Raw genomic sequence first — 13,001 nt, forward strand, 5'->3', positions numbered from 1 at the left:
CCAGTAACCGAAAGGTTGCTAGATCGAATCCCCGAGCTGACAAGGTAAAAATCTGTCATACCACCACCATGGGGCACTCTGTTCACAACAATGACATCGGCAAACCGCTTGCCCACACAACGCCATACACGCTGTCTGCCATCTGCCCGGTACAGTTGAAACCGGGATTCATCGAAGGTGACCATTTGCCCACTGACTGCAGTTTGGCATCATAACAAGACCCTGGTGAGGACGACGAGCACGGAGATGAGCTTCCCTTAGACCATTTCTGACAGTTTTTGCAGAAACTCTTTAGTTGTGCAAACCCACAGTTTCATCAGCTGTCTGAATGGCTGGTCTCAGACAATCCCGCAGGTGAAGAAGCCGGGTGTGGCAGTCCTGGGCTGGCGTGGTTACACGTGATCTGCGGTTGTGACGTATTACGTTTTATGTAGCCCTAGGCCTATCATGAAAAGGAGGTTCAAACATGCTGGCCCACATGTCTTACGTTGGCTATTCAAGTATCAATAATTAGACTGATGATTCCTGCTCTGAAAATGTCTGAACTTCAATTAAATTTTAGTATGGTAGACTAGTCCTACTCTAGACAGTATTATTATCGAACAACTCTCGCGATTCTACATGCAACAGGTCTACAATGTTCAGAAATAACTTCAGGCTTTCTACACTGATAGTAGGCTGCATTCCGCACATGACAATGTACATTAGTCATTATATGTACACTACCATTCAAATGTTTTTGAATGCCTACTCATTCAAAGGTTTTTCTTTATTTTACTATTTTCGACATTGTAGAATAATAATGAAGACATCAAAACTATGAAATAACACATGGAATCATGTGGTTAGCAAAAAAGTGTTAAACAAATTAAAATATATTTTATATTTCAGATTCTTCAAATAGCCACCCTTTGCTTTGATGACAGCTTTGCACACTCTTGGCATTCTCTCAACCAGCTTCATGAGGTAGTCACCTGGAATGCATTTCAATTAACAGGTGTGTCTCCTTAAAAGTTAATTTGTGGAATTTCTTTCCTTCTTAATTGCGTTTGAGCCAATCAGTTGTGTCAAGGTAGGGGTGGTATACAGAAGAATGGAAAGAACAGCTCAAATAAGCAAAGAGAAAAGACATCATTACTAAGGACCGCCACAGGAATGGAAGACCCAGAGTTACCTCTGCTGCAGAGGATAAGTTCATTAGAGTTACCAGGCTCAGATATTGCAGCCCAAATAACTGCTTCAGAGTTCAAGTAACAGACACATATCAACTGTTCAGAGGAGACTGTGTGAATCAGGCCTTCATGGTCAAATTGCTGCACAGAAACCTCTACTAAAGGACACCATTTAAGAAGAAGAGACTTGCTTGGGCCAAGAAACACGAGCAATGGACATTAGACATGTGGAAATGTGTCCATTGGTCTGGAGTCCAAATTGGAGATTTTTGGTTCCAACCACTGTGTCTTTGTGAGACGCGGTGTGGATGACTGGATGATCTCCGCATGTGTATTTCTCACCGTAAAGCATGGAGGAGGATGTATTATGGTGTGGGGGTGCTTTTCTGGTGACACTGTCCGTGATTTATTTAGAATTCAAGGCACACTTAAAACTTCTTAAGACTAGGGGGCGACATTTTCGTTTCTGGCTAAAAAACGTACCCATTTGAAACTGCCTATTTCTCAGCCCCCGAAACTAGAATATGCATATAAGTGTCAGATTAGGATAGAAAACACTGAAGTTTCCAAAACTGTAAAAAATTTGTCTGTGAGTTAAATAGAACTGATATTGCAGGCTAAAACCTGGGGAAAATCCAATCAGGAAGTGACCCTGTATTTGAAACCTCTCTGTTCCTATGCATCCCTATTGCCCAGTTAAAGGGATATCAACCAGACCTCTTTTTCTATGGCTTCCCTAAGGTGTCAACAGCCTTTAGACATAGTTTCAGGCTTTTATTTTGAAGAATGAGCGTAAAAGGGCACATTGCGTAAGTGGATAGATGGGGGCTCTCAGAGTGAGTTCTGCGTAACAGAGAAAGGCGGCCATTGTTCCTCCCTGTCCTAGTGAAAAGTTACCTGATGCTAGGTGTACTTATTGTTTTGTCGAGCGATCGATAAACTTACACAAACGCTTGTGCCCACATGTAGGACCACCCCGAATTGCGGGCTGCAATTGCATCCTTGTCATTTCCAGAGAAAGGGGGCGTGTCTACTTTAGGGGTGGGCAGAGTAGCAGTAAAAACCCAGACTGTGTTTCTTAATAATGTTTAACCCTTGGACTACAATGGTCATACCCCTGCAGAAATCTAATTAAAATAATTGTAGAAATCCCCATCAAAATCTGTCTGTTTAAACTAGAGATGTGTTTTTTTGCATGGGCTGCGTCTCAATTACCACATCCGCCGATATCGCCCTTCCACATCTGTGGTGGAAGAGCTAGAGCAATGTTTGTCAGACCATGAGACATCCCGAAAATTGGTGTACTCACGAAAACGTCTGTAGCGTCCAAACGGTTTGGCCTACAAACTATGACCAATCTATTGAAAGCTGACAAACTCACAAGCTCACAAACTCAATGGTGTTCTCCGTTTAGCCTCACAAGACTCAACTGGTACCAGTACCTTCCGAATGTTTTTAATGGAAGTATATATAGTGATAGTTTAGTGCCTAAAATAAGGGGATAAATGCATGCAAAAAGAAATATCTATTTTTTTTCCTGATCTTTCTTATCTGACACTTCAGAAGAAACATCCTTTTGATTTTGTTTTGGACTATCTGTTGTTCCATGCAGTAAATCTGTTATTCAATGCGTTGTTATTGGCTAATAGAAGGTGTATGGGTGGGGTTCATGAAGGAACCAATGCAGGAACCAATGAGATGCTCAAGGGGGGTTGTTCATGAAGGATCCAAATGGGATGCCCACATGCAGGAACACCTGGAATTGTGTGCTGCAGTTGGACACTATTGCATTGGGTTTCTGAGCATCAAATTCATAATGGGAACCACTCAGTTGCACACTATTGGAGATGCTAAACATTTCCATAGCCTCCCACGCCACGTTTGCGCCGTCACTCTGCTTCCCTTCCATTGAAAATGAATAAGAACAGATGTATATGGGCTGTAATGACTTTAAATTGAACAACTTCCTCTTTCGACAGTTTTGAAAAACATTCCTGGGAAAATAACAGCATCTCAAGCTTGTCGTTTTTAACTACTACAACTAAAACAAAGAACATGGTTCAGGAATGTAATGTCCTAAGATGCTGTTTATGCCAAACCTACCAAGTGCAACAGGTAACAAAAGTTTTCAAGTTGCTACTAGCTAGCTTGTATGCGTTGCATGTGTAAACATTTGCTCCATTGATTTCGGGTTAAAATGAGCAAAACAAATGCAAGCTTAGGCTGGCAAGCTCTGGGGAAAAGCAGTCGGTCATCAAGGTAAACCAGCTAGCTAATGATTTATTCAGACCACACAGTTGGCAAACATGTTGTAAATTATTTGTAAAAACATTTGTTTTGTGTAACCTTTCCAGGAGTTTGGACGTAGCTCTGGAGTGGATTGTAGACATCATGTTCAGAAGCGCAATGCCAGGCATAGAGAGAATGCTCTTCTGTTATACAAGTGTTGGAGGGAAATATGTCAGAAGACTTGGACACACGTGACCTGTATGTGTCAGTGTCTTCCCTAGTTTAATTTCCAGGTGCGGCGAAAAATGTTTGCCAAGATGATATCGCTGTATGCTATGTCTCTGTTTATTATTTGTGCTAGGGAGGACGTGGAAGTGGCGCAGTAAGAGCTGGTTGACAAAGCTCAGGAGTGTAATGACCAGAATGTGAGTTCACACCATTGTTATTGTTCAACAAACGCATGTTTTTGACACGTCACAGTCAATTGAATGTAGGCACAGGCTGTCGAGCACAAAGGATTATAGCGCTAGGCCTGAACTTGTCTTGCATTCCCATGCTTAGTTTAGGGTAGTAGTGTAACAGTTTAACTTTAGTCTGTCCCCTCGCGAACCAGGGACCCTCTGCACACCTCAACAACAGTCACCCACGAAGCATCGTTACCCATCGCTCCACAAAAGCCACGGCCCTTGCAGAGCAAGGGGAACCACTACTTCAAGGTCTCAGAGCAAGTGACGTCACCGATTTGAAAGGCCATTAGCGCGCACCACCGCTAACTAGCTAGCCATTTCCCATCCGTTACAGTAGCCATAAGAAAACATTTACAGTTCAAAATGACTGTATTCCTGTAGGCAGAAGAGGCTAATGGGAGTCTCAGGAGTAAATACCTGCAGTGAAGAGGTTGAGGAAGAGGAGGAGAATGTTTACACAGACAGAAACCATATCCAAGGCAACAGAAATGTCAGTTATGTCCATAGCTGTGTTTGAATACCCATACTAACATACTGTATACTACATACTTAAAGAGTATGTATTATACTATTAGTTCATTTTAGTATACTGTAAACGAACAGTATCCTTTCAGTTGATTGAGCATACTAGCTCTTTGAAAATCTACCGGAAGTTGATGCTGTTGCTATGCAACCTCTTGCAACCTAGTCAGCATAACAAATTACTAGTTACACATTTTACCACTTCGGGTGGGTTCTTAAATTCAACCTGAAGTGCCAGAGTGAGCTTGTAAATTCACAGCATTGTCCGTTTGTAAATTCAGAGTGTTTTGCTCTCGGAGCGCACACTGGATGCTCAGGCCGAGGAGTAGGATTGATTTGAGAGTGCTGGTCTTACAACGGCAGTCAAGCACCCAATCTGATGTTGACTAGCTTGCTAGCTACTTCCAGGCACAAATGAGACCACTCTTGACCATTTTACTCCACTAGCAGAGCTGGTTAGGTGGTTTTCATGTTATCCAGAGCGTTGGTGACTTTGCTGGCAACAATTGAATTACGCTTTTTTGCCAACGTTTGCTGACACCGCCCATATTCAACTGGTGTTGAGCGCTCGTAAATGCATTATTCTGTGCTCTGGTACACTTATAGGAGAGTTCTCTGAAATCGGAGTAGATAGCCAGAGCGAATTTACGAAAGTGCCAGAATGTCGATTGAGAACGCACAACGACTATACTATTTAGCTAAGAATTACGGGAATAATCAAGTCAATAAACGATGGGTAGTTAGTTAGTCTATAGGTAATATACTGGCAAGTTTTATGTATAAGTAGTCAACTGACTTTAGGTAGGTAGCTAACAACGTACTGGTACTGCTGTAATTATATGCTATGCGGTTTGTAAGGGCACCGTAGCTAACAAATTATCAGCCAACATAACATGTAAGGTAACTTATTTGAAAAGTCATTACTTTATTACGTTGCTCAACATTTTCTTAACATTTTGTCATACGGAATTTGTATCCTCTCTCTTTGTACTTCGGCTGCATATTTTCCACCATTTTCTTAAAATCTGAAGACTATGTGAAGCCACGCCCATTTCCTGAAGAATTACATTATGGGCCCTAAAGTACGGAAATAGTGTCCTCTGCGTGTATACTTCACTTTTTGGCGAATTTATTACGACATCTGGGCGGGAACTTTTGGCATACTAACTATATCCATACTATGACCAATATGCATACTATATTCTCAATTCACATCACAAATAGTACGGTTAGAATGAGTATTCGAACACAGCTCGACTCATGCCAAGCGAATTATACAGAACAAAAATATAAACGCAGCATGTAACAATTTCAACTATTTTACTGAGTTAATTTATTTCAATTGACTGATTTCCTTATATAAACTAAGGCCTAATCTATGGATTTCACATCACTGGGCAGGGGCACAGCCATGGATGGGCCTGGGAGGGCATGGCCCAGCCAATCAGAATGTTTTTTTTTTTTCCACAAAAGGGCTTTATTACAGACAATTTTCATCAGCTGTCTGGGGGGCTGGTCTCAGACGATCCCTCAGTTGAAGAAGACGGGTGTGGAGGTCCTGGGCTGGCGAGGTTACATGTGGTCTGCGGTTGTGAGGCCGGTTGGACGTACTGCCAAATTCTCTAAAATGACGGAGGCGGCTTATGGTAGAGAAATGAACATTCTATGGGGAGCGTGTATATCTCGGTGGAGAAGAGGGCAGCATGCCTCCTACACAAGTCGGCGAAGGTAAGCAGCTAATGCTAATTCATACATAAGCGGTGTCTATCTTGTATGTGCTACAGTATGTACAAAACTAATATGCTTTCTCTGGTTTGTATTTACCAAAGCTAACTCAGACACCCCAGCTCATTTGCCCCTGTAGAATGGTCTCCCAACCCGTCAGCTCCCTGAAGACCACCAGTCCCAGCTTACAGCAAGCCCCCTACTGTAACTGCAACCTTCTTGATCCTGGGGTACTGCAGTCACACAGACCTCCAAATGGGCCCAGATCCTAACTTCTGCCCCTCCTGAGGAAGAGGAGACCAACTGGAGTGATGCAATGCAAGTTTCCAATGTGATGCTCAAGGACCATATGAAGGCCCCTATAGGACAACCAGGCTGTGGTGGTATTTCCATATTGGTGGAGGTTATGGTTTTCTGGGGAAGAGCATAGGGAAGACATTTCAAATCAAATCAAAATCAAATCAAATTTTATTTGTCACATACACATGGTTAGCAGATGTTAATGCGAGTGTAGCGAAATGCTTGTGCTTCTAGTTCCGACAATGCAGTAATAACCAACAAGTAATCTAACCTAACAATTCCACAACTACTACCTTATACACACAAGTGTAAAGGGATAAAGAATATGTACATAAAGATATATGAATGAGTGATGGTACAGAACGGCATAGGCAAGATTCAGTAGATGGTATAGTGTACAGTCTATACATATGAGATGAGTAATGTAGGGTATGTAAACATAAAGTGGCATAGCTTAAAGTGGCTAGTGATACATGTATTACATAAAGATGGCAAGATGCAGTGGATGATATACAGTACAGTATATACATATGAGGTGAGTAATGTAGGATATGTAAACATTATATTAAGTGGCATTGTTTAAAGTGGCTAGTGATACATTTGTACATAATTTCCATCAATTCCCATTATTAAAGTGGCTGGAGTTGAGTCAGTATGTTGGCAGCGGCCACTAAATGTTAGTGGTGGCTGTTTAACAGTCTGATGGCCTTGAGATAGAAGCTGTTTTTCAGTCTCTCGGTCCCTGCTTTGATGCACCTGTACTGACCTCGCCTTCTGGATGATAGCGGGGTGAACAGGCAGTGGCTCGGGTGGTTGTTGTCCTTGATGATCTTTATGGCCTTCCTGTGACATCGGGTGGTGTAGGTGTCCTGGAGGGCAGGTAGTTTGCCCCCGGGGATGCGTTGTGCATACCTCACTACCCTCTGGAGAGCCTTACGGTTGTGGGCGGAGCAGTTGCCGTACCAGGCGGTGATACAGCCCGACAGGATGCTCTCGATTGTGCATCTGTAGAAGTTTGTGAGTGCCTTTGGTGACAAGCCGAATTTCTTCAGCCTCCTGAGGTTGAAGAGGCGCTGCTGCGCCTTCTTCATAACGCTGTCTGTGTGGGTGGACCAATTCAGTTTGTCCGTGATGTGTACACCGAGGAACTTAAAACTTTCCACCTTCTCCACTACTGTCCCGTCGATGTAGATAGGGGGGTGCTCCCTCTGCTGTTTCCTGAAGTCCACAATCATCTCCTTTGTTTTGTTTTGACGTTGAGTGTGAGATTATTTTCCTGACACCACACTCCGAGGGCCCTCACCTCCTCCCTGTAGGCCGTCTCGTCGTTGTTGGTAATCAAGCCTACCACTGTAGTGTCGTCCGCAAACTTGATGATTGAGTTGGAGGCGTGCATGGCCACGCAGTCGTGGGTGAACAGGGAGTACAGGAGAGGGCTCAGAACGCACCCTTGTGGGGCCCCAGTGTTGAGGATCAGCGGGGTGGAGATGTTGTTACCTACCCTCACCACCTGGGGGCGGCCCGTCAGGAAGTCCAGGACCCAGTTGCACAGGGCGGTGTCGAGACCCAGGGTCTCGAGCTTGATGACGATTTTGGAGGGTACTATGGTGTTAAATGCTGAGCTGTAGTCGATGAACAGCATTCTCACATAGGTATTCCTCTTGTCCAGATGGGTTAGGGCAGTGTGGTTGCGATTGCGTCGTCTGTGGACCTATTGGGTTGGTAAGCAAATTGGAGTGGGTCTAGGGTGTCAGGTAGGGTGGAGGTGATATCGTCCTTGACTAGTCTCTCAAAGCACTTCATGATGACGGAAGTGAGTGCTACGGGGCGGTAGTCGTTTAGCTCAGTTACCGGTTCACTCATTGTGGGTTTGGGGAGGCAGCCAATAGCAGAGGTCCCGCCTATATGGCCTTACCTGAGAGCAAAGCACCTGTCTGTCATCAGCCCCCGCACACCAAGCACTGCCCTCTACACAGATGACGACTTTGAAAAATCATGTAATGGTTGCTCCTTTTTCAGTAGATGCTGAGTGCATCTAAATACTAAGTGGCCTAGTATTCTTCTGTAAACACTGAATGTTGTCATTTTAAACAGTTCTCAAACTCAATTGCTTGAAATTTGATAATGGTTTCTGCTTATGAATAATTTCACTGACACAACTACTTAATCCCTAGATTTTGTCAAACTATTATTTGTAATCTTAATGTTGGCAATACATTTAATGAGACAGTAGGAGAATGACACCACAGTTTCTTTGCAGAAGTATTTTATTTGGTTTTGAAAGGGGAGAAATGTTTTCAATGTTAGACAATCATTATTCACACCTTTCACCTTATTATGTTGACACTGGTAATGAACATGTATTACTTCTGGTATTAACTCTACATGATACGTGTTAGAACAGTTACTTGATTAATCAAACTCAATAGATAATACTTGCTATTGAGTGAACACTGAAATTATATATGTTAGTTAATCTTAACTTTTATCAATCCAATTTAACATGAACCCATGTATGTTAGCTCACACTTTCAGTTAAATGACATCCCATTGAAAAGAGTTTAACAAAGGTTATAGAAATATAAATTTCCATTTGGATAAATATTGACTAGTAAACCCTTTATACTGTACTTCAATGTCAGTACAACCATAACATTTAAAATCGCAATAATTATTTTCAGATCTAATAGACTTATTGTGTGAGTAACTGCAAGTGCCAGAGGTGTTAATGAGAGGGACGGAAGAGAAGGCAGTATTGGTGAAGTGGCTATCATAGGGGGATGTAGGTGTCCCTCAGGGTACTGTGTTGGGGCCCCGTTACTTCTTGGCGGGTTTGGAGTAGTGGATGGTGTCCAGGGCGGCCCCGACGTCACAGTCCTTAGTGTGGAGGAGGCGGGTGAGCCAGCCCCCCTCATCTGTGAAGCCCATGGCCAGCATCTGGGACAGGGACTCCACCAGGCGTGGGTCGGCATCTAGAGAGACAGGACACAGTGGAGGGTCAGTCTCTGGCGTAGGCAATTCTACTAGTAATCAGGGATATCATGATATCATAGTAACCATGATGCCTACGACTAAATGGGGATATAACTACCATTGACTGAAGTCACTACTACTAGTAGTGAGGATAAGGATATTACCACAGCAACTGCTACTTGTGATAGTTAAGATAACTCATATCCTCCATCTTACCTTGAGGAAGGTGGGGGTAGGCTGCGGCCTCAGCGAGAGTGAGGGACTTCTGTGGTTCCTGTGAGGGACCCTGGGGGACAGTAGGGGACCCTGGGGCTTCCAGAGAGCCCTCCTCGCCTACCCTGAGAGACTGGAGCTCCCCTGTAGAGGGATCCACCTCCTTGGAGGTCAGGTGGGTCCACTCATCGTCACCACTGCCCCCTGCATCTTTACCACCCTACACAGAAAGATACATAGAGTTCAACAATTCATACCATCTCAGAGAGGCCAATGTATTTTATTCTTCACCATTACTTGTGATTTAAGTCAATGTTTAATTAAACTTTTCTTGTGTGCATCATACCGTAGCTAAATCACTCGCGCTTCCTAGGCTGCTAAGCCCGTCCACCTCCATGTCCCCGTCTTTAGTCCCATCTCCCTTGGACCCCCCCGTCCCGTTATTGCTCCTAGCACTGGGGGGGCCTCCTGACCCAGGTGGGGTCAGATTGGGGGTCATCACCTTGGTCCTCTTTGCCTCCAACTCCACATCAATATCCACATCGATACCTGCAGGCAAGATAGTGTAAGTAAGCAATTTCAGTGTATTTAAATGTAGAGTGGTCAGTACATTTCAAATAATGGATTGATGATAATGAAATTATTATATGGAGCTTTTCTCTTGGTCTTACCCAGTGGGCTAAGCATGGCTGCCACCCCTTCTCCAATGTTCTTCAGGTAATCCATATTGGCTTGGGACTGCTGGGAGGCAGCAGATGAGGCATCAGAGGGCTGTCTGTCCCCTGCGGCTGCCTGGCTTGGCTGGGACCCAGAGGGACCAGGCTGGGTCTGGTTTTGGGCCTGACCCCACGTGCAGTGTCTCATCTTCCTCATCCACTTCCCACGAGGGAACCACTGAGTAGAAGAACAACAACTATAGAGGCCATTTCTCCCTAACCACACATACGCCCCCTTTTGTTCCTGGACTAAAAAAAAATATTTAAATGGAGTTTTAAATTGCTCAGATATGCATATATCTGCAAGTATATCCACTTAGAAAAAAAGGCATAAACACATGACAACATATGGGTCTCACCTCAAATGCGTTGTTGAAGGGGTGCCAGATGGGCAGGAGGACGTGCTCCTTGTGAAGCCCCTTGGCTTGGCACGTGGAGCACAGGTCATAGTCAGGGCACACGGTGCACTTGAAGCGGGTCCCCGCCACTGAGCCCTCACATTCGTCACAGGTCACATTGGGGTGCACCATGGGGGGCCCGTGACCGTGGTGGCCATGACCATGGTGGCCGTGGGGTGGGGGAGGTCCCATATGAGGTGTTCCAGGGGGAGGGGGGAAGGCGAAAGGGGGGACACCACCGGGGAAGGCAAAAGCAGGGAATTCACGCCTATGCTCCTTCTTCTCTGTAAAGAAAAGAAAGTTCACTACATGACCAAAGGTATGTAGACACCTGCTCGAACATCTCATTCCAAAATCATAGCCATTAATAATTGTGCTCAATTTTATACACCTGTCAGCAATGAGTCTAGCAGGTGTACTTATGAACTAAAGTGTCAGTAACAATGAGAATGCTAAGTTATTCTAGTAATGATGACTTAATACATTACACATTAGTAACAATTCTATTTATTTTTTATCTATTAGATTTGATCACAAAAGACTCACCCTTGATGAAGAGGCGGAAGGTGTAGTCCTTGATGCAGGTGAGGCCCATGATGAGCTCATCATCAGTGGAGAAGGCGATCATGTCACCGTCTTCATCTGGGTAGAAAATAAACAAAGATGTCACATCTCACCCAGATAATTACATAATAGCTGCCAGAGTTCACAAGTAAGGACATCTGTCCACAGCTTATCCTCACTAGCTTTTTTATTTGAAGAACAATGGTTAGTTTAGGGAATATTGTTCATACAAAAGGTGTTGTGCTAAGACCAACAGGGTTGTCATTTTCCAAGTCAGTTTTTTTTTTTAATGCCCCATTTAAAAAAAAATCTATGCAGTCTTATCAATTCATATTGAATAGTATAATTCACTACTTGGTTTGACTGTTGGAATTTAATTGACCCCAACCCTGATGCCCAATATGGAAAACATAAATGTCGTGATACCAGTCAAGATTATTCCTGTATGAAATAAAGTCACCTCTGATTCCCTTGGGTTGAGGAGGCTTATTGGGAGTAGAGCTCTAATAGAGTTGGTATTAACCCAGGAGGGGGGAAAAACTATGTTGCTAAGTTACGGCAAGAGACCCCACTTAGCAATCCTAAACACTGGCATAAAAAAAAAGTGCCCCCTTCACTGTATCCCATGTTATAATGAATGGATGTTTTGTCCACTATGAACTGCCAGGTGTTTAGGCAGGGCTAGTTGAGATAAATGTAGTATAACAACCTTTGCCTGTTGAAGAATGAAGACTTTAGTTGGTAACTGACTTAAATTTACCACATTGCATGTATGACAAATGAAACGGGGCCTGCTCACTCAATTTCTATCTGACATTCAGCATAAAATGCAATGTTAAATGTAGGCCTGTAAAAACGCTCTGTACCAGCTCTATCAGATTTATATAGTGCAATATGGTGCATAAAGACAAATTGTCTTGTTGAGCTCTATTTTGATCGGCAGATGGCTGAATTTATTGCAATTTTGACACGCTGGTCTATGCTTCGACATTTAGCTGTAGTCTAGTTTGTCCAGTGCGCACTGCGCTGCGCGCGGCGGACAATATTATGGAAGATTACAGCCAAACACCAATATTAAGATATGACAACATACTAAACGCAATCGAAGACACTACAGTAGATTCCTATAATGGTTCACTAGTATAGGCTTACCTTTGTAATACATTTGGTAGGTGACATTTCGCAGGGTTGAGAAAACATCCTCAACCTTTTTTTTCAGATACTCAAAACTCGTTGAAACATCTTGGTCGACAGCAATGCGACGAATTTCTTTCGGCGCGTCCTCCTTCCCAAGGAGATAGGCTTTGACGGTCATAGACATGGTTGAGTCTTTTCACAATTACAGCCCTATACTCGCTCCGAAATATTTGTTGCGCAGTTAAAATCTTGAAGGCCCGCTCCACTGCAAACTCGGTCGCTGTCAGTGCGTCGTGCTTTTCTGGGTACAGTTCCGTTTATGAACCTTATATCGTTGTCACGTGTAGTATTTATGCAGCTGTCTAGCCAATCACGAGGGCTTGGAGCTGCTTCATGGGGAAGTCCACCGTTTCTAAATGGCGAAGGTACGTGGTATTCTGTTTCATTGGGACGTCCATACACTCCATTAAAGTAGAAATGTAAGGGTTACTGTAAGGGTAGGAATTAAATGGGTAATCATAAATTGTTCCATCCAGTTTTTGACTTATAAATTAATTATATGTACACATTGATTTTGAAAAATAT

At 43.5% G+C, this 13,001-nt stretch overlaps 1 protein-coding gene across 2 annotated transcripts; it reads right to left on the minus strand.

The window, feature by feature from the left end:
* Window positions 1–8,664: 8,664 nt before the first annotated feature.
* On the minus strand, window positions 8,665–12,747 carry LOC120048046 (sequestosome-1-like). Of its 2 annotated transcripts, none has more exons than XM_038993726.1 (7): window positions 12,432–12,747; window positions 11,262–11,357; window positions 10,677–10,999; window positions 10,273–10,561; window positions 9,948–10,150; window positions 9,605–9,821; window positions 8,665–9,387 (listed from the first exon to the last, which is right to left on the minus strand). In XM_038993726.1, exons 1-7 carry the CDS (start codon window positions 12,598–12,600, stop codon window positions 9,233–9,235), a joined length of 1,452 nt encoding a protein of 483 aa, XP_038849654.1. In that variant the 5' UTR covers window positions 12,601–12,747; the 3' UTR covers window positions 8,665–9,232. The 2 variants fall into 2 exon arrangements, with proteins under 2 accessions (XP_038849654.1, XP_038849655.1); XM_038993727.1 differs by having other exon boundaries at window positions 10,273–10,495; window positions 12,432–12,746.
* Between the last annotated feature and the right edge of the window lie 254 nt (window positions 12,748–13,001).

Source organism: Salvelinus namaycush, chromosome 5, assembly GCF_016432855.1.
Source record: "Salvelinus namaycush isolate Seneca chromosome 5, SaNama_1.0, whole genome shotgun sequence".
NCBI lineage: Eukaryota > Metazoa > Chordata > Actinopteri > Salmoniformes > Salmonidae > Salvelinus > Salvelinus namaycush.

Bases quoted from the DNA above. Each gene is read 5' to 3' on its own strand.
- LOC120048046 (XM_038993726.1), bottom strand. From the start codon at position 12,600: ATGTCTATGACCGTCAAAGCCTATCTCCTTGGGAAGGAGGACGCGCCG. The intron at 11,000-11,261 runs GTGAGTCTTTTG...TTTTCTTTACAG, and splicing joins CTTCCGCCTCTTCATCAAGG to AGAAGAAGGAGCATAGGCGT. The intron at 10,562-10,676 runs GTGAGACCCATA...TTTTTAGTCCAG, and splicing joins CCTTCAACAACGCATTTGAG to GAACAAAAGGGGGCGTATGT.